We start from the raw sequence: 26,442 nt of genomic DNA, 5'->3' as shown, positions 1-26,442 counted from the left end.
GTTGCAGAGAAGGTGCTGCCCTTCATTGGTAGAGTTTCTCACCAGGGAGTAGGTTCCTATACTAATAAAATCACAGGTCCAGTTCCTATCTCTGGTAATACCTTACACAGACATAAAAATCTTCTGTTTCAATACTGAGAGTAGATTCTCTATGAAGGACTTAAGGAAAGATATGGTCAAGCACCACAAAGGAGGGGAATGTATGGTTTGTTTGTTTCCACAACAAGGACAAGAGTGCCCACACTGATGAGATCACAGATCCACTCAAGTACCGAAGTCTATGTATGGAAGACACACGATTGGCCAGAGCTTTAGAACTGCCTTGTGTTCTACTGAGTCAAATGGCATGAAAAAAAAAATCAATAGACAAGATCTCTACAAATGGTCACTTGTGATCGGTCTGTTGTAGAAAAAGCTCATTTGTCTAGTTTATTTGCCTGTCTAGCCCATTCTCATTTTTTCATCAAGGATAACTGTCACCTGCACAGGCCAGTCTCACTGAGATGAAAAAATAAATGGTGATTTACAAAGGTAGCCTTGTTCAGTGACTGGGTATTAATATCAAATGAGGCATGAGAGGGAGATGCAGGGTCATTTAAGGTGTTCTTCACAAATTATGTCTGGCTCAGTCCAAATAAGATTACTTATCATCCGAATACTCCTATTAGTAGGTGACAAATTAATTGTATTGAGCCCTAGATCACTACGAAAAATTTTCAACAAAATCATAATTATTTAAGAAAGAAGTTTAACCCTATGACTGGATCCATCAGAATACCTAAAGGTCTTGAATGAAATATGATTTGAGACCTCAGAGGCTATCTATCTGTTTATCCAAAACAGAAATACCCCTTTCAACAACCCTGACAAGTGGCCACCCTGCCTCTGCTTGAACTTTCCCAGTTATAGGGAACTCATAATATTTGGAGGTAGCTTTTTCCATTTTTGGACAGTTCTAAATGGTGAGAATAAAAAGAATGGCCTTCTTGCAATTTCTACTCACTGTCAGTTCTGTCCTCTGGAACTAAGTAGAATAAGTCTAATCTCTCTTCATTATTTTTTTCTGCTACAACAAAAGGAACTTTATTTAAAAATAATTTTTTTAACACACATGGGTGCATGGAAAAGTTCTTTAGCTGGCTATGTATGGGAATGAAAAATAACTAATAAATAACATTCGTTTAAAAAGACCTCTAAACATTAATAATGCATTGGCAAATGAAGGGGACTTAACCCAAAATGAATCTTAAAGGTCCACTAATTATTCTCTGCAAGAATATTTACCTTCTGTTTCGTTACAGGTGAGAAGTAATTAAATACTACTAATATAAACTCTACGTTAAGGACACATACTTTTAAAAATAGTCCATGAACATGTTGTCTGAGTTTTTTTTTTTAAACACTGATACACAAACTGGGATTCTTCATTCTGAAGAAAGTTACTGGTTCCTTTCTCCAGCCCCACCCATATAAAGAATTTTGAAATGAGAAATAAGTATGAATGAAAAAAAGGTAAACTTTCTATCTCCCAATCCTTTTGTTGGTTACAAGTAGGAAGAAAACAAAGGGAACAAAATAGATCCATCAAACAGAGAAAAACCACCTTCTTTGTTTCAAACCAAAACTTATGGCAGCAACACTGAGGCTCTCTGAGGGGCAAGGAGAGGAAGTGATTTGTGGCTGCCTCGGAGTTGTCTCCCTGGGGACAGTGAAGCCCTGTGGAAGCACTGACTACTTCATGCTTAGTCTGAGGTCTTCAGCTAGGGAGAAGGCCAAGGGGTCAGGAAAGGCAGGAGGCTTGTAATTGTACATGGATTACCTGACAACTATTCCGGCAACATGGAAATTTCTACCTGTCTCTCTTCTCTGGCTAATAGCTCCATCGTAACTAAATGACTTGAACCACGCCAGTGATCCTGGGACACAATGCTTCCTCTTTCAACTAAACGCTGTGACAGAGACAAAAGGGCAACAGGTTACCACTTACAGTTTTAATCTGTCATCTCTCCAGCTATATATAAGAATTCCATTCCCTGGCAACTAATGATACTGGGTGGTAATAATCCCTCTTCATTGTGACAACTAGGATCAGGGGTAATTCTCTCTAATATAGTCAATTAATATGCAGGCAATTCCTGGTAGCCAAGTGGCCAAAATGGACTCTAGCCATAGACTCAGTATTTCATTTTGAAAAATGCCATTGCAAAGTACCCACATACATGTTGGGCTATAAGCTCTAAAAATCAATTAGCATTTATTATCTACTAGGTACCAGACACCATGCTAAGTGCTGGGGATACAAAGAAGGGTAACAAGATGGTCCTGGCTCTCAAGGGGCTCACAATCTAATGAGGGAGACAACATACAAACAACTATGGACAAATCGGACATAATCAACAAAGGGAAGGCATAAGCATTAAGGAGGAATCATGAAAGGCATCTTGCAGAGGGTGGGACTTCAGCTGAGACCTGAAGGAAGCCAGGGATTCCAAGAGGTAGAAGTGAGGGAGGAAAGAGTTTCAGGGATGTGTGACAGTCAGTAAAAATGTCCACAGTAGAACGATGAAGTGTCTTGTATAAGGAACAGCAAGAAAGCCACTGTTTGCAGAGTAAATGGTGCCAGGTTATGGAGGGATTGAAAACAGAAGATTTTACATTTGATCCTGGAAGCAAAAATGAGCCAATGAAATTGGTCGAATTAGGTTGGGGAAGGAAGAAAGGGAGAGAATGGTCAGACTTGCACTTTAGGAAGATCAATTTGAGTGCAGATAGGAAGATCAAAGCTGAGTGCAGGACATATAAGCTATAAAAACCCAAAATATTATCTCATGTAAAACTTATGTTGTTTAGTGGTGTCCAACTTTTTGTGACCCCATTTGGAGTTTTCTTGGCAAAGATCCTGGAGTGGTTTGCCATTTTCTAATCCAGCTCATTTTACATAAGAGGAAACTGAGGTAAACAGGGTTAAACAACTTGCCTAGGGTCACACAGCTAGTAAGTACTTGAGCTCAGATTTGAACTCAGGAAGTTCTTCTTATCTCCAAGCCCGGCACTCTATCCACTGTGCCATCTAGCTGCCCCATGTAAAACTAGTAATAAGAAATAATGTATGGATAGACATCTAAGGTACCTTAAAGATCTGAAGGCATTTTGCAACTCAATACTTCTCTATTGGTTCCTAATGTCATAAAACCTTATGCTTCCAAACTTCTTTTCCCATTAAGTTACAGTGGTGGAGGAAAATTACACAAGGGAAACTGACATAATATTTAAAGATTAAATCTGCAATTTTAAGTAAACACTACATACAACCAACAATGACTATAAGAAGCAAACATTTATTAAATGGTTACTATGTGAGAGGAACTGTGCCAGGTAATGAAGATACAAAGAAAAAGGAAAAACAGTCCCTGCCCTTAAGGGGCTTACATTCTCCAGGGAAAAACAACACGTACACAAATAAGTAAATACAAGAGAGAACTAACAAGCATGGCAATATCTTGAATAGGAGGTGGCACCTGAGCAGAGCTTTAAAGAAAGCTAAGGATTCCAAGAGGTGAAGGTAAGGAGAGAGTGCATTCCAGACTTGAGAAACAATTGCTTATGCAAAGATACACAGATGCAGATATCGTCTGAGGAAGAGCAAGTTGGTCCATTTGGTAAGAACATACTTTGTGAAAGGGAGGAGTGTGAAATAAGACTGAAAAGGTAGGTTAGGTAGGCTGAAAAGGCAGGCACTTCAAATGTTAAGCTAAGGAGTTTGTATTTAATCCTAGGCACAGTAAGGAGGCATTAGTGATTCCTGAGCTGGAAAGTGACATGGTCAAACCTGTGCTTTATGTAGGTTTGGTAGTAAGATGGATTGGAGAGGGAAGAATATGGAAACAGGGAAACCAATTAGGTGGCTGCTGCAATAGTCCAGGCAAGATGTGATCAGGGCTTGAACTAGGGTCTTGGTTGTGTGAGTGGAGAGAACACAGAGAGATGTTGTATAGGTAGAACACACAAGATTATGTAGCTGACTGGATATGAAAAGTGAGGGGAAGGAGGAAAAGTTAAGGAAAAGAAGAGACATTAAAAGTTTTTTTGTCTACTTTATTTCTTTCACTACATTAAGTTAAGCAATAAGGCAACACAGTAACCTGTCATTAACAAAGATCAAGACAGAATGCCTCTTATTCCCCTACAAGGAATAAATGAGATACTTCGCAAAAATATGCACAGGATTTTGCTGGAGTCACCCCTAAAAGCATTTAAAGGAAAATAAAACTTTGGTGGGCTAAATAAACCACCATTCTGAGTTAATAGCTGTTGGTTTCCAAAATAATAGCTAATAATAGTACCAGTAATATTCAGTTTCCTGCAGTGATAGAGAGTGAATAAGTACTAAAGAATCTTTCATGTAATCTAAGACAAAACCCCAAATTCACTAGGTGTAGTAAGTGTTGAACCACTTCCACATACACACTTATACCAGTCTGTACTAAAAACTATTTCAAGGAAACATTAAGCCAGTTAGCATTGTTATTTTGCAAGTTAATCTGGATTCTGAAGAAAATCTTTATGACCAAAGCATTTAAGTGTTCTGTAACATATGGGGAATGATAGTAGCAGTTGCTATTATCTTAACATAACATTGAAGAATAAATACCAGTTACATTTTATAAACTCATGCTTGTACAACTGTGTGTAATCTATGCAAATTTACAAACAAACACATTAAGGTATTTTTTTTGGTACCTATTTCCTTCACCAGCAAACATGGTGCAGTGCCCATCACAGCAGCCTTTCTGACAGTAGAATGAAGATTAGATAATTCTTAGACATAAAAGCACAAGCTCTTTCTGTTGTCTGCCAGTTACTCACAACTTCCTTTTTCAAGCTGCTAAACTGTGTTTATTATCAGTATTTAATAATATATAGATAAGAACATTATTCTTTCCACTGTGACATACTTGTTGCTCTATAGGAAAAACAGTCAAACACAACTGGCATACTCTAGATACTGTAACAAACAACTTTTTTCTAATGCTACATTTTTATTCATTCACGGGGCAACAGAGAAGTTAAAATGCCTACAGGCACTCGATTATCAAATTAGGAGGTGGCCTCAAAACTGACCTTTGAAGGCACATCCTGAAACAGACACCAATCTTTCAAGAAAAATACAAGCCCTGTCAAAATTTAGTGACAGTATGGGGTGGAGGATGGGCTTTGCAGCATGTTTTACTAAAGGTCTCATTTTCAATTACAGCAACCCAACATAGCAATTTAGCTCTTAAAATGGAGATTTAGCTTACTGAGTACAAACTGATAGAACTGAATTGCTAGAGTTTCTGTGGGACCCTTTCAGCCACTTTATTTGCCAAAATCAAAATAACTACCTGACAAATTCTAGGCATAGCTAAATGCTAGGAACCCAGGAAGGGGATGGATGGCAGTCTTTTTTTTTTTTTATGCTCATTTTTGGATCTAAGAGCATACCGTTACTAATTTTTCCCTTAAATTTCCGGAAAGAACATAAATTTAAGACATGCCTAATAATCTAACCTTTAAAGTTTTAAGCATACTGATCTTATCTACTTAAACTTCCTTTGGGCTCTGGGAAGTTTCCAAATGCTAAAAGCATTTGAGGTTCCCAAATACTGAATTAAAGATACAGAGACGGAAGAGGGAAAGAAAAAAAAATCACTTCCCTCAGCAAAATTTTTGCAATACTTAATGAATGAAATTTGCCATCCTTGGACTTGTAATTGCCTGCTTTTAAAATACTTCTTTAAAAGAACACATTCTATCATTTAATATCAGGATAATTTACCGACCATCTTGCAAATGTCAGGTGTTTCATTTCACATTGTGAACAGCAGAACATGTTCCTAACAAAAATGCAAGCAACAGCTGCTTAAGAATCAGAAATCGCTCAATCATGAAACAAGCTATTACAGACATGTCAGTTTTGAAGGAAGTGGCGGAAGATGCTTAGGGAAATGGAGAGATCTATTTAGACTGCTGAAGAAATTTCTAGTGGAATGCAACAGAACAGCTGGTACATTAACAGTGTTCTATTTCTAAATCTTGGCCAAATAACAGCAGGCCCATTTTTGGGTACTGCTTGAAGCTGCTTCTGTAAGATTCTGATCTGTATTCACAGGACTGGTTTGGAGACAGAACAAGCAGCGCTTTGGGGGCAGTGACACTAATACCACTTTAGCAAGAGGCAGTAATGGGCTTGGAATGGCCACCTTTCTCTGTGCTCAAATAGTGCTGCAGTTCAAAGTGCACAAGGGCTGTGAAGGAGTCAAAGATTTACGTGGTGAGTATTACAGCAAGAGGAGAAAGAACTGCAGTTTTTCAGCATTTCTTGTTCCTTGCCCATGTTTCCCATTCCCCTGACAGAAATCAGTAGTGTATGTGTAGAGCGTAAGTGAGGCCTAATGGAGTTGTGGCTTCAGTGGTTTCAGTATTTCCAGATGCTCCATCGTGGTGCGAGAATCTCCATGCTGTCTTCTGAGATTTACTCATCTTTAGGGTCCGTCATGGGAGCAGTGGGCCAAGACTGAGCTCCACGTGCTGGGTGAGCCAAATGACCTCAGAGCCCTGATCACCCTCCTCCAGAGGGCGAATTGGAGCTGCCAGGTTTTTAAATTCATGCTTCATCTTAAAACATACGGTTACTTCACCTTCCTCACGTTGTGGGGTGACTTTGATGAAAATGCCCACTTTGTTGGCTTTTCTGAAGGCTATGATGCTATTAGAGGAAGCAAGCAAAGTATTAAATTCCAAGTCAGCCAAAATTCCAGGAATCATGTTCATTTTCATGGCACCAAATAGCTCCTAAATTATAAAAATAAGCAACTGCTCCTCATTTATTATCCCAGGAAGCTATCCAGTTTTAAAGGACAGTAATGAAAAGAATTTAGCTAAAACCAAGAACTGCTTTAGTAAAATGCCATTCTCCTAAGGTTTTCAGTAATTTTGTTTAACAGCTCATAACTTTTAATCTAATTTCTAGACCAGGGGTCAGTAAACTACCACTCATAGGCCACACCTGTTTTTGTATGGCTTGTGAGCTAAGAATGATTTTTACATTTTTAATTAATTTGCTGATCTCTGTTCTAGATCATCATAAAAGGGCTACTTTTTTCCTAAAGAGCTTAAAACTTTTTACATATATGGATTAATGCCTAAAACATCATAATATCTTTATAAGGCAAATATTAACAATCAAATAATGGTATGTAAAATAGGAAAAATGTAAATTTCCAGATCTGCTTTCTCCCAAGTACATGTGGAATTTTTATATTTAAAACTCTTACTTTTAACAGTAAAAGGACATTAAGGTAAACGCTGTTCAATCTGTCATCAGTATTATGCTTAAAGAATTCAGGTATTCTATACAAGCCATTCTCCAATTGATAAATGGTCAAAGGATATGAACAGACAGTTCTCAGATGAAGAAATTAAAGCCATCTATAGTCATATGAAAAAATGCTCTAAATCACTATTGATTAGAGAAATGCAAATCAAAACAACTCTGAGGTACCACATCACACCTATCAGGTTGGCCAACATGACAAAACAGGAAAATGATAAATGTTGGAGAAGAGGTGGGAAAATTGGAACACTAATACATTGTTGGTGGAGTTGTGAAATGATCCAACCATTTTGGAGAACAATTTGGAACTATGCCCAAAGGGCTACAAAAACGTGTATACCCTTTGATCCAGCAATAGCACTTCTAGGGCTATATCCCAAAGAGATCAAACAAACGGGAAAAGGACCCACATGTACAAAAATATTCATATTCATAGCAGCTCTTTTTGTGGTGGCAAAGAATCGGAAATTGAGAGGATGCCCATCAACTGGGGAATGGCTGAGCAAGTTGTGGTATGTGAATGTAATGGAATACTATTGTGCTTTAAGAAATGATGAACAGGCTGACTTCAGAAAAACCTGGAAAGACTTATATGGTCTGATGCTGAATGAAGTGAACAGAACCAAGAGGACTTTGTACACAATAACAGCCACAATACGTGATGACTAATATTGTTAAACTGAACCCTTCTCAATATTACAAGGATCTAAGACATCTCCAGAGGCCTCACGATGGAAAATGCTGTCCACATCCAAAGAAAGAACTATGGAAGTCGAATTGCTATCACTTATCTTTACCTTCTGTTGAGTTTTGTTTCATCTTTCTGATGGTTCCTCCTATGGGTTTTAATTTTTACTTACAACTTCACTAATGTGAAAATATGTTTAATAGGAATGTAAATGTAAAGCCTATATCAGATTGTGCGCCATCTTGGGGAGGGAGGGAGAGGAAGGGGGAGAAAAATTTTCAACTCAAAAGAATATGGAAGTGATTGTTGATAAATCAGAATAAATTAATAAAAAAAAAAGAAACAGAATCCCTAAAAACAAAACAAAACAAAACAAAAAAGAATTCGGGTATTCTAACATAAGGCTACCAGTGAATGTGATATCAAATATTTACATACATTTATAATATTAATTTTAAAAGATCTGCATTTTACAATAAAAAAGGGAAAATTTAAGATCTATTAAATACAATGCCACGAAACCTCTAACTCAGATTCTATTACTTTTTGAACTTACAGCAATTTAGAAAGGGGTGTTACTGAAGTGCACTACTTTAAAAATCCTAAATAACTGTAGTTGAGGGTTATGTTTACTACTATAAAGAATATTAATTAAATTACACATAAGCAAAACCTTCCTAATATTTAGATGCAAAAGTGTGTCATGACTGATGTGCTGCCTCCTCCTCCATAGGGGTCTTTGTTAAAAACAACTTACTGGTGTGAAACTTACTTTTTCATAGTGCAAAATAACAGGATAGATAAGATTCTATGGGAAATATTTAACTTAAATGCTAGTAAATGTTTTTAAATACTTTTGAAATATCCATTTATGTACAACTAATGTATTAATAACTCATGTTCACCCACTAAATCGAGCAGGTCCACTAAGAGCCTTTTACTATTGAGTATTACTAGTTTAGTTTGAACATACTTGAAAATAATAAAGTTGAGTTTACTATTCCGTAATCCAGACCATATGTTCTCTCTACTTGTTAGTATAAAATAAGGAAATTTAAATTAATTAGTACAGTTAATAGTTTATATATTAATATTTAGGGGTGTGTGTGTGAAATGGAACAAATATGGCCTACTCGATGGAGCAGTATACAACAAATTTGCTCTGCATTTAGTAGCCAGCTCATAACCTTATGAGTTAGACAAAATTTTCATCTTTAAAAGAAAGAAAAGCAAAAAGGAGAAGAGATAGTTACTATGTTGCCACAGAAGATGGCTTTTAACCTCAGGCTGATGGCCTAAAAAGGGCTCTGAACCTAAAGAGGGAACTGAGCAAATATGCCCCAAATGCCTTCTGGCTATTATAATCAATTTATTCTGGGATGAAACCCTACTAGTTTCCCCCTAATCCCATCTATCTTCCTTTTCTAGAGAGCAAAGACCAAGCTGAACAGGTAAAGCAGAGACTGAGAAGTCTGAGGTGCCTCCATTGGAAGGGAAGTCCCTACTATTTCCTATATTAAGTATACTGTCCAAATGCTATTGTGCCTTCCTCTCCTCCCAGTTATAACAGTAAAATCTGAGCATGCATATGGAGAAAGTACATTGTATACTTCTTTAGTACACTCTAGACTAGGGGTGGGGAACCTGCAGCCTCGAGGCCACGTGTGGTCTTCTAGGTCCTTGGGTGCAGCCTTTTAATTGAGTCCAAGTTTTACAGAACAAATCCTTTTATTAAAAGGATTTATTCTATGAAGTTTGGATTCCATCAAAGAGCTGCACTTGAGGACTTTAAAGGGCCACATGTGGCCTTGAGGCCATAGGACTGCACCAAATATATACTAAGTATCTCAGCAACCTGCTGTCTCAGATTTAAGACCTGGGGTAGAGAGCCAGCTTCTGGGTCTATTACCTAAGCAGGAGAAAATTCTGTGGATATATTGTACAGAGGTACTGAAATGGGGATGTGTCCACTCAAAAGGGGAATATTTGGTAGCTCTGGCCTAATAAATATCTTTATATAAAGAATATATTTTTAAAAAAAAGGTTTAGGTGACACAGAACATTAATGTCATTTTTTAAACCAATGCCAGGGAAGATTTTTTTTTTTAATGAGAACTACATGTAAATTCAGTTATCTCCTTGGCTAAAAATGCTATTCTTTTCTGCTATGATTTTATTTGCTATGCTGAAAAAGTTTAAGTGATATATGCTCAGGTCAAGATCATCCTATACATGGTTTTTACTGGTCAGGTACAAGGTTTCTGAGATTCAAATCTACTGTATATGCTAAAGGGAGAAAACCCCAAAGATTCCAACTGAAGATTCTGATGGGTAGCCCACATACTAGTCATTCTACAGCTATTTGGGAAGAGGGAAGAAAAACTCACTCAGGGTCATCCTGAAAATCCTGAGGCTCTGCTAATTCGTCATATTCTGCTGCTGCATCCTTGCCAGCTAGAACAAGTTCCTTGGGAGGAACAACCGCCTGCAATGTGACATGAGGAAAATGACACTCCTTAAAATATCGCTTTTCAAACTATGTTGACCTATGCATAGAAAACTTGGAAAAGCCATAATTCCCCCCAAATATGCACATACTTAAATATTTAAATGATTAGATGCTTTACACGATTTAAAACCAAACCAAATCAAACTTGTTTGCCTGAACTCAGTCTATTGTGGAAGAGGTACAGAGGCAGAATCATGACCAACTTTCAATCCTCTATTCTAGTGGGGGAGAGAGGGTCTAAGACATCTACACTGAGTGAAATCCCCAAATTACACAGCAACCTGAATCATTTGTTTTATGTTTCCTCCCATACCAAATCTGTTACTGGAACTATTAATAAGAGTGAAGAAGTGACAGTTTAGACCATCATTTCCTCCATTTGATAGAAGCACTAAGATGCAGTGCCCAAAACCAAACAGTGGAAAATACAGCATAAAAATTACTAAATAACTGAAAGTTAAATGAAGGTAGAGGCCTTCTCCTTCTTTGTCCTTACTGTATAACATGCAAAATGTCAGATTATTGACCAGTAGCAGTTTATACAGGGTGAGAAGCTTTTGGTTTAAAAAGTCAAGTGCTAAGTGTATCTATACATACATACACACACACACACACACACACACACACACACACACACACACACACACTTTTTTTTTTTTAAGGCAACTGGGGTTATGTGACTTGCCCAGGGTCACACAGCTAGCAAGTGTCAAGTGTTTGGTCTGAGGCTGGATTTGAACTCAGGTCCTCCTGACTTCAGGGCAGGTGCTCTATCCACTGTGCCACCTAGCTGCCCCATAAGTATATTACCATATATGAAAATGCACAGAGAACAAATTTCTACATGAATGATACCTAGATCAAACTGGGGCTTTCTAGGCAAAATCAGAGTTATGCTAAAGCCACCATAAGACAAAGAAAATGTACAGAGAACAGATTTCTACATGAATGGTACCCAGATCAAACTGTGTCTTTCTAGGCAAAATCAGAGTATGCTAAAGCCAGCATTAAGACAAAGCAGTCCTACCTTTGCAGTACTATTGATGTTATCAGGGTCTCCCTCTTCACATTCCAACAGCGTAACATGGGTAAGGTTCTCTACTGGGTTTGTAAGAGTCAGCAGGACCTGGCTCTCCTGAAGAACAATAAAACATGCGTGACAAAAACATTCAGGCAAACATTCTGTAGACTGCTAATGTTGCTGCCAGTCTGAGGAACCGGACTCAAGTTCCAGACAACATCAAATTCTTCTCGGATAGTCTGTTAGATACTCTAGCAAACCATCCTTTTGTTTGTGCTAAATTATAATCTGCTAAACCTCTTGAGTACCGCAGCTTACATTGCCATGGGTGTCACTGACTCCTTTGTTACATGTAACTGTAACTTTTCTACTGACACTTCTTAGCTGTTACTGTCAAGAAATATGGAGGAGATGATATTACAGCTAATCTCACTCCCTTTTTAGTTGCACCAAACTTCCTGCTCTCTCCCATCCATTTCCTCCTTCCCTCCCCATCCTCTTAATCCCCATCCAAAAAATCATCATGGAACAGCTTTCACTTTAACAGGCAAGATGCTCTCTAAAGGCAGCACTCACCTTCATGTAGCGTAGATTAGGGATTGACATGATTCTGACTTCTGGAATATAATTGCTATCAATAAATATGAAATAAATATGAAGAAAACAAATGACCATTAGTTCATCTAAACTCAATACAATTCTGATTCTGATGAAATTTTGAAGTAAACTCAACAATTTATTAATTAAAGCAGGAATTCTTAAACTGGGGTCAGTGAATTTGTTTTTTAATATTTTGATAATTGTATTTCAGTAGTATTGGTTTCCTTTGTAATCCTATATATTTTACTTTAAGCATTTAGAACCATTCTGAGAAAGGGTGCATAGGCTTCACCAGACTTCAAAAGAGGTCCATGACGCCAAGAAGGTGAAGAATCTCAGCCTTAAAAGATCTCGTGAGGTGTCTGGTTAAAGCTGGAGTCATTTTTTTTCTAGCTAGCACAGATAAATCAAAAATTTTCTAGTTAAGACATGGAAAGACAAGAAAATTTTAATGAATTAAGGTATCACTGTTCTAGAGAACACTGAGAGGACATTAAAGATAAATGTAAAGAACTAATATATTCAAGGGCAAAACCCAGTCTCCATTGGAGAAAATTAAAGAAAATGGACATTTTATAAGACAGCACTCACAGAGTAATAATAATAACTATGAGTTGCATTAATATAGTGCTTTAGGGTGTGCAAAAGATTTTACATACATTATCTCATTTGAACTTCACAACAGCTCTGTGAAATAAGTGGTGCAAGCAAGATCATCCCCATTTAACAAAAGAGAAAGAAATAGGGTCTCAGAGGTTCAATGTCTTGTACAGGATCATACAGGTAGTGTCAGAGCTGGGATTAAAACTCAGGTCTCTTCCAACTCCAAGTCTAGCATTCTTCTCATTACACAATGCAAAAATGTTGTCAACCCCAAGAAACACAGCAAAAAAAAAAATAACTCTCAGGCACTACTTCATAGCTCTTACCTTTGCAAAAATTATTAAAAGTGACAGAACTCAATGCTGCTGGAATTGTGGGGATATAAGTGTAGAACTGCAAAGCGGTAGAAGCTTTTTTGGAAGGCAAACTCGAGGTATACAACAAAAAGTCACAAAAAGAATCATACTTGGTGATCCAATAATACTACTATTTGGACTATATCCCAAGACTGTTATAAGGAAAGAGATATGCTTTAAAAAAAATGATATGGGTCTATGTTTGTGTGTATATAAACATGTATGTATATATGGATGTATATAAATATGTGTATATCAGCATGACTTATAATTTCAAGGAACTGAAAAAAATGTAATTGTACCAGTTAATGAACATTATATAAAAATCAATGTAATGAAAAACTATAATGACATTAAAAGTTATAAATGAGAAACTGGAAGAATGTATATGAAGTAAATGAAGCAGAAAAAATAGAATTAGAACAGCACAGACACTATCTAAAAATAAAAATGTATAAACAAATACAGAGATGAATGGAAAGGGATAGAGAAAAAGAAACTAATAGGCTGTTATGGACATAACATACAAAGAAATTCATTTTAAAGTGCAAATAGTTGTAATTTTTGTTTAAAGTTTATAATTTTTAAAAATGTAAGTGGTATGAGAAGCTGTTGTTGAAATACTATGAGGAATTCTATTAGAGTTAATCATTTGATCACATAAAGAATACCCTAGCGGCAGCCTGACCTTTCAGTTACTAACCACATCATTTGAAACTGCTGTGTGTATCTAGTCTGCCCAGCCCTATTTCAAACACTTGTGCATTTACACGCATCGATCAGAGCAAGGGCAAGAATAGAAAGCCACCATTCACAGGCTTTGTGTATTTAGATGGATGTTTAAATTGGAAAAAGGATCTTCCTGGATTTCATTTTGTCCAGGACTTCCACAGCTCTCCCATAACCTACCAAGGATTCAGAATTAAATAATTACAACAATGTTTTTTGTCTGCAGACCTGTGATTACACTGGTGTAGGAAACTATGGGTAAGGAAACTCTCTTCACCAATACAGATTAGCAACTGTTCATTTCATAAAGTTGCCTGCGGTACAATGAAGAGTGAAGTGATTTTCTCAGGATGACAAAGCCAGTACAAGTCAGAGGTAGAACTTGAACCTAGAACACAGACTGGCTCTCTATCCACTACATCTAGCTACACAACATTCTATGTTCCTGAAAGCACTTTCTTATTTGTGATCTTGTTTTAGCCTCAAAACAATTCTGTAAAATAAACAGGGCAAATATTATCTCCATTTTATAGATAAGGACATTGAGGTCCTGATATGTTAAGTGATTTGCCTAAAGACACAGAATATAAGAGACAGAGTTAGATATAAATCTAGTTCTTCCTAACTGGTAGTTTAGTATACCTTCTACTATGCTGTGCTGAATTCTTTTTTTAAAAAAATCATGACATTCTCTTATTTTTGTAGCTGGCTTTTGGACTAGCTAGTTAAACCTAGAAATTATCCAGGGACACAAAAATAGGAAGATCATTAAAAAAACCCACAACAAACCCATGGACTTCTAACCACAAAGAAAAGACCATTTATCCAAAAAATAACACACCAACAAAATACTCACACAGCAACAAGCTGGATTTTGAATTTGATGGATGTTGGATTGAACTCTGGTTTACTCAGATTATGTTCACATTTCTAAAAAGGAAAAAGCCAAATATTTAATGTATATTCCAGAAAAATGAGTGATCCTTAATTACTGATACAACTGTTGTTTTCATTAACAGCAGAATTTACTAGCTTTCAATAAAGTAACAAATACAGTAAAGGCGACACATTTGACATGAGGGTAAACATGGTTTTATCTGAAAAATTTCAAAAATAAAAAGGATATAATACTAAAAACAAACCATTACTATGAAATAACACACATATGCACCTAGAATAATGTTTTTTAGTAATAACTAACAAGGAATATTGGTATCTGCTTTCTAGGAATATACATTCTAAAATGGATAACACTGATACAAAAAATACTTAAGATATGCAGAAAGACAAATCAGTAGAAATCAACAAGAAGGGAACTCAGTGATCACATAAAGTGATGAGGAAATGGAAGCTCAGAAAGCTAAAATTATCTGGCCACTCATACACTAAGATATTAGCAAAGAAAGGATTAGAATCCAATTCTTGTTTATACTCCCAAAATACCAAAAGCTTTAATTTCCACATATCTAATTCAACAAACATTTGTTAACATTCAGTTATAGACGACATCAAAGATACAAAGATAGATATGATACAGAGCCTACTTTTAAGCAGTTTACAATCTAATGAAAAGGGGCAGTGGAGCCAACATATAAACAAATAACTAAGACACAAAAAGACTATGCTAAATACAAAGCATATTTGGGTCTACGGAATGCAAAATGAGAAATTGCATGCATATGTATCCATCTATCTATCTATCTATCTATCTATCCGTCTATCTATCTATCTACATATCTATTAATCAAGAAAAACTGTTCTCAATTAATTGGAGGAAGAAGAAAATATCAGAGAAGATTTCATAGAAAAGGCTGCACTTGAGGTGGGCCTTGAAGGAAGAGATTTCAATGGAGAGACATAAGGGACAGAGAATCCATTCTAGGGATGGAGGATGACATGAGCACAAGCAGAGAGATGGCAGGAACAGCACCAGAATGGAGGACGGTAAGTCCAAGTTGGCCACATCATGGATCCAGTACGTTAAGGGGAATAATAGGAATCCATACTAGAAATGGCTGAAGTTAGACTGTGAAGGATCTTGAAGGGGATGATCAGAAGTTTGTATTTGATTCCACAGGCAATGGGGAACCACTGAAGGTTTTTGGACAGAAAAGCAATGTTATCTGAGTAGCGCATTAGGAAGACTTTTTGGAGTAGTCTGAAGGACAGATTGGAAAAGTGATCATCTGGAGGTAAGGAAACAAATCAGGGGGCTGACTACAACAGCCTAAGCAAGAAGAGATAAGACACTAAATTAGGGTAGTAGGAATGGGAAGGAGAGAACTGTTAAAAAAAAAAGTATGTGGTGAAAGTAAAATGGATAGGAACTAGCAACCGACTGGATGAAGTGGCAAGGCAAGGAGAGAAGAAAGGAGAAAAATCAAAGACGATGCAAAAGTTCTGAGTCTCAATCAGTGAGAAGATGGTGGCATCATCAAAAGAAATTAAGAAGTTAGGAGGTAGACTAGTTTGGAGGTTTGAAGAGAAGATAAAGAATTAAGTTTGAGGTAACAGTGAGATACTGAGTTGAGATATCTAGCAGGGAGCTGGAAATTCACAGCTGGAACTCTGGGTCTTGAGAGGTTAAAGATGGAGATAAAAATCTGGGAGTCATCTGATAAAGATGATAAACGAAGTCACAGGACTGCATGAAAATTATCAAAAGAGAATGTAGGGGTAGCTAGGATGCACAGTGGATAGAGATCTGCCTTGGAGTCAGGAGGACCTGAGTTCAAATCCAGCATCAGATAGTTGACATTTACTAGCTGTGTGACTTTGGGCAAGTCACTTAACCCCCAACTGCCTCACCAAAAAGCAAAAAAAAAAGGAGGGGGAATGTAGACAGTTATAACAAGAGAACAGATTTAAGAAAATAACCTATTTTTTAAGAGCAGAAGGAAGATCGTGATCAAACAAAAGTGACATTAGGAATGATCAGAGACATGAGAGGAAAAGGGAGAAGAAAACATCAGTGGGGAAGGGATGGTCAAAATGTCAAATGCTAATATCTGAGAGGAAAGCAGGAGCAAAAAAGAGACCATCGAACTCAGTAAAAGTCACCATTTAAAAAAGTCACCATTGACCCTGAAGAGGTGTTTCAGTTAAATGATGGAGAAAAAAGCTAGGTTGCCAGGGGCTGAGTAGTGAATAGCTGATAAAACAGTAGAATTAGCAAGTGTAGCATGTCAAAAGAGTCAAAATATACTATTTTGTGTAGTTGTATCTTGTACGACCCTTTCCTTCCTGTAGGCCTTAGCAGACATCCTCCCTACCTAGACATCCCATGCCTAGAATGGCCTTTCCTCACATCTCTGCCTTGTGACATTTCCTTCAAAGTCCATCTCAACTGCTATTCTTTGCACAGTGCAATGCAAAAAAGATACTTAATATTTGTGGAACTGATTGTCTGTATCCAGGACATGTGTCTTGCCTATGTATGTATTTCATAATTAGTCAAATATGAATCAGTCTTGGTTTGTTCTAGTTTCTCTTCTGAAAAGATGGCGATTCTCTGTGATGGCAGACTTACTCGACAGCGCAGGGATCGTTTGATTAGCAGATGCTTGTGTCGAGGAAAGAGCTGGGAAGCACAGATTGGCTGGAAGTCGGGCTGTAAGAGGCGCTGATGCAGGGTAGTCACTTGGGATTCAAAAGAGAAATTTAAATTTCCTTAAAGCTGCTTAAATACACCATTTAATCAGCAATTATAAAGTAATCACTGATATACAAGGGTCATCTTTGGTTCTGTTAATTGTCTTTTTTAAGACTATTGCTTAAATATAGATCTGACTCAAAGATCCTTTTACTTTTTAAAACGTCACATTGTTTTAACATGTTTTGTGACCATTTTACTATTGAAAACCATGCCAATAATGCCATAGACCATGACTAATAAAAGCTAAATTCAAAATAAGTTGGAAACAAATAGCAAAGTCCAATACCCTCTGTTAGATTTACTGCTCTCGTATAGTAGTCCTCAGGAAGAGGCTCCACTTCTTCCACAGCTTGTGCTGGCTCAATCTTGATCTCTTTTTGGTCTTCTCCTTCCTTAAGGCTAAATGATGCAACATGGCAATTTACTGAGTTATCTAATAACATATGGAATGAAAGCACCAAACGTTCCCCTTGATGAATACCCCATTCAGTTCACCTTTTAAAGTTAGTAACATTTACCGTTTCTAATTTGTAATTCTAATGTCTAATTCTAATCTGTAATTTCTTTCTTTTTCCTTGTGACAATTCCTATTAAAATTTCCCTCCCCTAACCAGAGTCTTCTGCATAATATCTGCCTTCCTCATCAATGCCATTTTAACGTCCAAACTTACGAAAGTCCTGCAAGGGTACTGATAGGAGCTCCAGCTCTTGGTCTCTGAAGTCTGGTTCCAAGACCATATTTATCCTAGGTGAGAAAAAATTTCATAAAGATATTTATATCAGTTTGTCTTACTAATCAAAAGAAGGAATTATTTTTGAGACAGAATGAGAAGCGCAGGAGACTAAGCAAAGGAAAGCAAACTTAAAAAGCTCACCTTGATGAAATAAAATGTAGCCTTTCCCCAGAAAGCTATTTTTTTTTAAATTTAAAAAAGTACTATCTATAGGTACTGAAACTAATCTAGCATTGTAAAAGTGAGTTTAATTCTAGCTATTCTATCAGCCTAGCCACTTCTAAGACAGAAAGGGTGGTAAGATTTTGAGACACATGAACTAATGGTCATCTGGAACCCAAGTGATCTAGGGTCTTTTTCAAGAGCTCTTTTTCAAGAGCTTTAGTACCAGCAAAAAACCATGAAAGAGCACTTACCACTACATGAATAGTATGTTGCTGTGGAGAGCCCCCAAATAGCAGTAGGTCGCAACAGAGACAAAAAAATGCAGCAATAAGACAAAAAGCAAACTCATAAGAGTAGGCAGATCATAATAGCAAAGTTGGGAAAAGAGCAAGTGTATTAAATTTTTCTTTTTAGGTATACTCTTGGTTTCATTATTCATACAGATCAATCCATTAAAATTATTTATTTAAAACTTTGGCAAGGAATCTAGAATTGTGGATCCTCAGCAAATTTTATTGGCTGATTGGTACTATGGAAAATTGTTAAGGATGCCATTCACCGTTCCAATCAAGATATACTTAATTGGCTTATCCAGCCTTCCTAAATTTTCAGTGGGATAAACTACTTTTTAATTGTCATGTGATTTAATCATGTAAAGTCTCATGCGATTTCCTTACATGCCTTTATTAAGATGGTAATATACTACATTTTATGGTAATAATCCTAGAAATATGTGCCCCCTGTCAAAAAACTTAACTGGCATTATAGCAGTGACAGCATCAAATCCTATTTGACCCTCTCTGCTCAAATGACAACTTATCTCACCAAATAAGCTGACAAAGAAAGAAATGACCACAATTCACAGTTCTTGAAAACTCCGCCCTTAAAAGCTGAATGTTCTACCCATGACTCCCACTGTGTAAAGATAGCGTTCCACAAACTGATGGAAGATGGGGAGTGCCAAGGAGATCTCTAATGATACTAGAGCTGAGAAGCTGCCGGTACCTGAGTGGTAACTGTGAACTAAAGGTTGTATGAGTGGAGTTCTTCATTCACTACCTGAGAAATGAATAATGAATGGGAGAGAATCATAACCCCCCATGCCCCCTCAGAAAGTAAAGATAATAAAAAGCTGCAGAGCTGGGAAAAAGAGGAAAAGGAATAATCCAAAATTACTGACTTTAAAAGGAAGGACATGAAAGCTCTTTACTTGAAACCTTACAATATCTTATCTAGATACTCGACTTTAGAAAATCTCTTTGTAAGCACTACAGTTTCCGATCAGTGAATCACAAAGTTCTCTAGGGACCAAAAGCTCACCGAAAATGCCAGGGGCATATAGTTTCGACGACGGGCCAGCTTTTTACGATCCCGTTCCACTTTCTCCTTCTGGGCCAGCTGCTGGTAATACTCAACTAGTTTGTTCATCTGCAGGAAAACAAGGATCAGCCACTCAAGCTTTGATAAATAAAACAGCAGTCCCCAAGCCTGAATCCATAATATATCAGCCAATACCATTTTAAAGTTTCTAATGATTAAACACTGTAGTGGCCACTACACTGTGCAGATTTTACTCTTTCCCCACAAACAACATTCTTTTCATAAGTGAGATTTATTTTTTGGACTAAACCCTAGTTTTACCATAAGCAGAAATGGAAAATCAAGGTGCTAGTAAATATACACTTCATATTATGCAAACTTTTCTACCTTTAGTTATCAATATGCACACCTACATATATTGTAATGTACTGGACTAGGTGCTAGAAGACATTTCAAATACAAAATTTCTGCTCTTAATTTTTCATTAGATTACGTTTGCCTCTGAGGCAAAAGAAGCAATTATTTCTAATTCAATTTTATTTTATTTTCAATTCCAGAGTCTCTCTCCCCTGCCCTGTTCTGCCACCCATAGAGAAGGCAAGATATATAAATCCCATTAAAAATACGAAGTCACGCAAAACAAATTTCTGTATTAACCATGATCTTCTGGGGGAGAGGGGGGAGGAGAAGGAAAACAGCAAGAAAAAGAAAGAAGAAAAAAAGTGCTTTACTTTGTACTCTGAGACCATCAGTTCTCATAATGAATACTTTGGAGTTGTGGTGGGTCACTGTGTTGATCAGTTCTAAGTCTTACACAGTCAATCAGCCCTACAATATTGCTATTACTTGTGTACATTGTTCTCCTGGTTCTGCTCACTTCACTTTGTATCAGTTCATACAAGTCTTCCCAGGTTTTTCTGAAACTATTCCCTTCATCATTTCTTATAACACGATAGTATTCCATCACCATCTTGTACTATAACTTGTCCAGCCATTCCCCAATTGATGGGCATCCCCTCAATTTCCAATTCTTTACCACCACAAAAAGAGCTGCTATAGCATTTTTGTAGAAATAGGTCTCTTTCTCTTTTCTTTAATCTCTTTGGAATACAGACCTAGTAGTGGTATTGCTGGGTATACAGTTTTCTAGCCCTTTGGAGATAGTTCCAGATTTTTCTCCGGAATAGTTGGACTAGTTCATAGCTTACCCCATCAGTGCATTAATGTACCTGTTTTCCCTCATCCTCCAGCATTTGCCACTTTCCTTTTCTTCCATCTTAGTTAATTTGATGGGTATGAGGTGGTACCTCAGAGCTGTTTTCATTTACATTTCTCTATTAGTGATTTAGAACATTTTTTGATATGAAAGCTTTTGATTTCTTCCTCCAAAAACTGCCTGTTTATATCCTTTAGTCATTTATCAATTGGGAAATGGCTCTTTTTCTTATAAATTAGGCTCATTTATCTAGATATTTGAAAAATAAGAACTTAAATCAGAGAAACTTGCTGCACTTTTTTTTTTTTATAGTTTACGGCTTTTCTTCCAATTTTAACTACATTGATTTTGTTTGTGCAAAAACTCTTTAATGTCACGCAACAGAAATTATCTATTTTACCTCCCATAAACCTCTTTATCTCTTGTTTGGTCATGAACTGTGAAGCAATTATTTCTAATGACAGGTGACAGGCTTTAAGTCAAGAATCTACAGACAACCATTGCTAAGCCAAAACAAACAAACAAACACAACTCATGAATTGATGAAAATACTTTTTTTTGGGTAAAGTACATCTGGATACTTGGAAAAAGATATTCATAACATCAGGGAAATTAATTCCAGACTCAGACATCTGGTGCTTGATTGGAACCCAAAAGTCATTTAGACTAAGCCCTTTATTTTAAAGATGAGACTTATCTAAGATCACAACGGTAGTAAGCAGCAGCAAGGATTTGAACCTACATTCTCTAATTTCACACCCAAGGGTTTCCAATACAGCAAACTGAACAGTCCTGAACATTTTATAGCACTCTAACACAGGCAAGACATTTAAATGTTTAAGACATTATTATCAAATGCTAAAAAAAATACTAATTTTCTTGGGTTTCATCTTTTATATTTGAAGGGCTGTGTGCATAAGCCAGTAATACAATAAAACTGCACATAACCACAGAATCTCAGGATCTTAGAAAGCCTTCTGTACAACTTAGTCCTGGACAAGAATTCCCTTTATAATATCCCTGATAAGAGAGCTCCAACCTCTACTTAAAAACCTCTGGTGAGGGGAAACTCACTACCTCCCAAGGCAGCCCATTCCATTTTTTGGACAGCTTTCATTTTTAGGAAACTTTCCCTTATATTGAATTAAAATTGGCCTCTTGACTTCCACTTGTTGCTTTAAGTTCTGCCCTCTGGGGCCAATGAAGTAAATAAAACAAATCTCATTTTTCTCTCATAGGACAGTCCTTGAAAAAACTGAACACAGTTATATGTGTTTTAAGTTGTCTCTGAAGGACTTAGAGACAGTGTGGTACAATAAGAAGAATGCTGGATTTGGAATCATAAAACACTGGTTAAAATCCTGGCTTTACCACTTATTACCTGTATGACCTTGAACAAATCAGTTTACTCCTACATGGTTTGACTACTTGTAGGAAAAATAAAAACACAAGCATCAATAATACTTGTTATTTCATAATTCACTAAACTTCACAGAGTATAGACTTGAGAGCTCAAACTAAACTGATTCTTTCTTCTGAATTCAGTCAGAAAAACACCAGAGAAACTTTTCAGTTAAAAAAAAATAGAAAACTACAATTGCACATAGGAAGTGCTTTTTCATTAAGGCATCTTGAGTGATTGGTCATACTTATCAGTCTACAAAGCAAAGGTCAGTCCCACTCAGTTTCGCCAGCCTCACTTAACTGAAGCTTTTCCATTTTTCTATTTTCTTTTGCTGTCTTCTATTCATTTACTTACCCTTTGTGTGTGAGGATTTTCAGGTTCTTGCCACCCACCACTGGCTGCAAAACAAAATGGAATCTCACATGAGACCTTAAGAAGCACTAGAATCACCAGCTCCTATACAATTAACATCAAAATCAGTCTGAAAAGATGATGAAAGTTTTTCCATGACAAGCTTGAGCAAAATGTATCTCCTAGCCACCACTTCAAGTTTTCTAAAAACTAATAATACATCTTATTTTTAAAAACTAGAATTATAATACTTCCCTATAACTTTTTGGAGGCTGATTTTTCTAACAGGCTGAGTTTTCCTGGAAGTGTATTTCTTTTTGAGTCAAGAGGAAGGCATATATGGCACAAGAGAAATGATTTAGTCAAAATAATATTTAAAAAATCCAAATATTTTACCTAATTGTTTCTCCTGGCTTCTAGTAAAACAACAAAAACCACCTTATTTTTAGTAACAAATTATAATAATCTCAATACCAACAATCAAATAAACAAAATAATGACTTAAATCTCAAAACTTTAAATACTGAACTAGATTTTGATAAGTATATTACACACCCCTATATATAATATAGTCTAATAAATAACATTTGCTCTCTGTACTATTCTGATATTTTTCAATTGTGCACTAAAGTTTTCTTACTTTTAAATATATTTATATACATGTATATGTACATACACACACACACATATATTCATATTCAGAATATCTGTTATTAGAAATTCTATTTGCTTTGCTTTATAGCTCTTAAAAAAAACCCCAACACTTTGAGAGGCATCATTTTCTTAGTTGAAGTTTTTTTTTTCTTCTTCTGTTACACATTACAAACTCAACAGGTCTGTCTCCTAACAAGCAGATTATTTTAACTGAAGTGTAGTTGTTTCAGAGCTTCTCAAGATACCAGAACTATAAAGGTAAAATAAAATTGACCTTCATTCTTAAGAGTTGCTCCAAGTGAATTATCCTTGTCAAGGTAGTACCTCCTAAGAGGTAATGTGCCAGAAGGCAATACAAACTTTCGATATGTCTGTCATCTCTCTATACTGTTTTTTGTTCATTCATATAAATCTTAACCAAATGGACTAACTTCAGAGAGCAGTAAGATGTCAAAGGGTCTGGAAAATCACTGAATTTTATTTCTTTTCCATACCAAAAATAACCACAATTTTTAAAAAAAAGAGAGAAAAATAGAGGAGATGAAACAGCAGAGAAATACTATTTGCTGAAAACAGGCTCTTTTTAGAGACTGTGCTGTTTCATTAGCTCAGCAGTCCAGTAGATGGGTGATCTCTTCCATCTGGGTATGACTCTAAAAATGGAGGTCACCACCCATGTCTGCTCATCCTAGGCAATCCTTGTTCCTGTCTTCCCATAGGTTCTCTTTGCGGGTTCCAGCTTCAGCACCTCTTCACATTGTATAACTACCAATGGAATACATCAGTTATCACTGGCTCTCAACAACAACAACAACAACAGCTAACATTTATATGCTGTTGACTATGTGCCAGGAACTATGCTAAGCACTTTACAAATATTATCCCATTTGATCCTCACGACAACCCTACGAGGCATGTTATTATGTCCATTTTACAGATGAGGAAACCAAGGCAGGCAGCAGTTAAGTGACTTCCAAGGATCACAGAGCTAGTAAGTGTAGAAGGCCAGATCTGAACTCAGGTCTTCCTCATTTCAGACCCAGCATTCTTTCCACTGAGTCACCAGCTGCCCAATGTGATCAGCCCACCTTTGTCTTCTGATTGTACATTTGTTTCTTTATGATTTTTTCCTCTCTTTTTTTAAACTTCAGCTTCAATCTTTATTGGCCTTCCTTTGGTAACATCTGGGTAAAGGAAGAAACGTAAGGCACCTTGGAATTTTTATGCCAGTGGAGGCAAGTCTGGAGCTGATGTTCGATTCAGTCACTCAAACTTTTGGTCACAGAGGTACCAGACAATCAGCCATGACTATAGGCATCAATGCCTACAATTTCATGTTCTTGGGATCATCAGATGAGGAATCTATGAATAGGGAGTTCCAGTTCCCCATGTTTTCTGGGTTCCAGCTGGACTGGCTTGTTAATTGTGGCCTTCAACTTCTCTCAGGTCTCCAATATAATATTGTGTCTCCAGCTGAAATGAGTCTCTTCCATCTCAACGTTCCTCATTGCCAAGAGCAGAGGCACTAGCAGCTGGGGAGGACCCTTTATTTGTTTCTGGAGTCTACTTCAGGGAAATATACAGGCAGCTACCCAGCTCCAAGCCCTTTATATTCAGAGGATGAAAAAGAGTTGCTTAGATCAAACGAATCTTAACACGATAAACCCATACTTCTACCACCTACAAATAATTTTAATTCTTAATAAGCCTTTTCCACCTGAATTATACTAATTGCTCATTAACATCTGAGTATTACTACCTTCACTCTTTGACTGGCTCTGCCCTGTGCCCCTTCCTGACTAATATTGGATTACACAACAATTTGATAACAACCTTTACACTTCTCTTTATGTAATTCCTTGTTTGTAATGTGTTGCAATCTGCTCATATCTGGGAGCTAATTAGATACTTCAATCCTCTGAAGACTGAAAAGCTTCCCCTTTCTTTCAGGAGAAAAAAGCTTTGAGGGAGGAAGGAAGAGGAGAGGTCATGAAAAACTTTTGCAATTTTCCAAAGGTATGCCAGCTAGTTCTTACTGTTTAATTCTGGGATGACTTCATTGATAGGTACAAGAATCATTAATAGCTATATTTTCTACAGTAGTGTGATGTAAGATAACCCCAAAGAAACAAAACAAAACAAACCCCTGCATTTCTATATGTCACCACCAAGAATTAAGAAAAACTGATAGACGAATATTATTTATGGTAACAACAAAATGTATCAAATTTTGGGAATTAACTTATCAATACATACAAGACACCTATAAAAAGACAGCTTCAAAATTATTTTGACAGAAATCATGGAAGAACCTTACAAATGGAGGGATATCCTCTGTTCATGGAAGTTAAACAAACATATTAAAAATGTAAACACTTTCAAAGCTAACTTACATATTTAATGTAATATCAATCAAAATGCCAATAGGTTATTTTTACAGAATTAGATAAGGTAAAAAGAAAATTGAAATGGATAGATAATGGACAAGAATGTGAAGAAGAGTTATGAAAAAGGAAACTTGCAAATGAGGACTATCACTACTAATATAAAAATATATTATAAAATAATTATAACTATTTGATACTGGAAGAATAAGGAATATACCAATGGAAAAGAATGGAGAACTAAAAAACAGAAATTAATAAACATAAAAGATTAGTGTTTAATTAAAAAAACACTGGGGAATAGAATTTCTCATTTGGTAACAACTGCTGGCAATACTGGATAGTTATGTGGCAAAAAAAAAAAGATTCAGAACCACAACATACACAGTACAGTAGATCCTATTCAGATTATCTATTTAAATATAAAGAAATTATTAAAAGTATGAAATAAAAAATAATTAGGTTTTCAACTACAGAAAGATTAGAACTTTAGTCAAATGAATAAATTATTTGGGATAAAAATCAATGAGTTCGATTACCAAAAAATAAAAGGATTTTGCACATCAAAAAATAGTATCTTTAAAACTAAAAGAAAAAGACTGAGAAAAAGATTTGTAATAATTAATGAGATAAAAGTCTGGCATCCCAAATCTATAAGGAACTGATACATGCCTAAA

General features: G+C 36.4%; 1 protein-coding gene across 1 annotated transcript in view; it reads right to left on the bottom strand.

Annotated features, from left to right (window-relative positions):
• Positions 1-3,318: 3,318 nt before the first annotated feature.
• DCTN4 (dynactin subunit 4) overlaps positions 3,319-26,442 on the bottom strand; it is a 41,127-nt gene continuing 18,003 nt past the window's right edge. The window contains exons 4-13 of the mRNA XM_020964255.2: positions 22,731-22,774; positions 19,756-19,863; positions 18,208-18,281; positions 17,823-17,935; positions 17,411-17,520; positions 14,738-14,811; positions 12,170-12,224; positions 11,600-11,707; positions 10,451-10,548; positions 3,319-6,748 (exon numbers count right to left, since the gene is read on the bottom strand). Coding sequence (XP_020819914.1) covers positions 6,535-6,748; positions 10,451-10,548; positions 11,600-11,707; positions 12,170-12,224; positions 14,738-14,811; positions 17,411-17,520; positions 17,823-17,935; positions 18,208-18,281; positions 19,756-19,863; positions 22,731-22,774 — 998 coding nt within the window. The 3' untranslated portion in view covers positions 3,319-6,534. The remainder of the gene's footprint in view (positions 6,749-10,450; positions 10,549-11,599; positions 11,708-12,169; positions 12,225-14,737; positions 14,812-17,410; positions 17,521-17,822; positions 17,936-18,207; positions 18,282-19,755; positions 19,864-22,730; positions 22,775-26,442) is intronic.

The sequence above is a fragment of the Phascolarctos cinereus genome, unplaced genomic scaffold (genome assembly GCF_003287225.1).
Source record: "Phascolarctos cinereus isolate Bilbo 61053 unplaced genomic scaffold, phaCin_HiC Scaffold_2;HRSCAF=192, whole genome shotgun sequence".
Classification (NCBI taxonomy): Eukaryota; Metazoa; Chordata; class Mammalia; order Diprotodontia; family Phascolarctidae; genus Phascolarctos; species Phascolarctos cinereus.
This window is presented reverse-complemented; position numbering and strand designations above follow the sequence as displayed.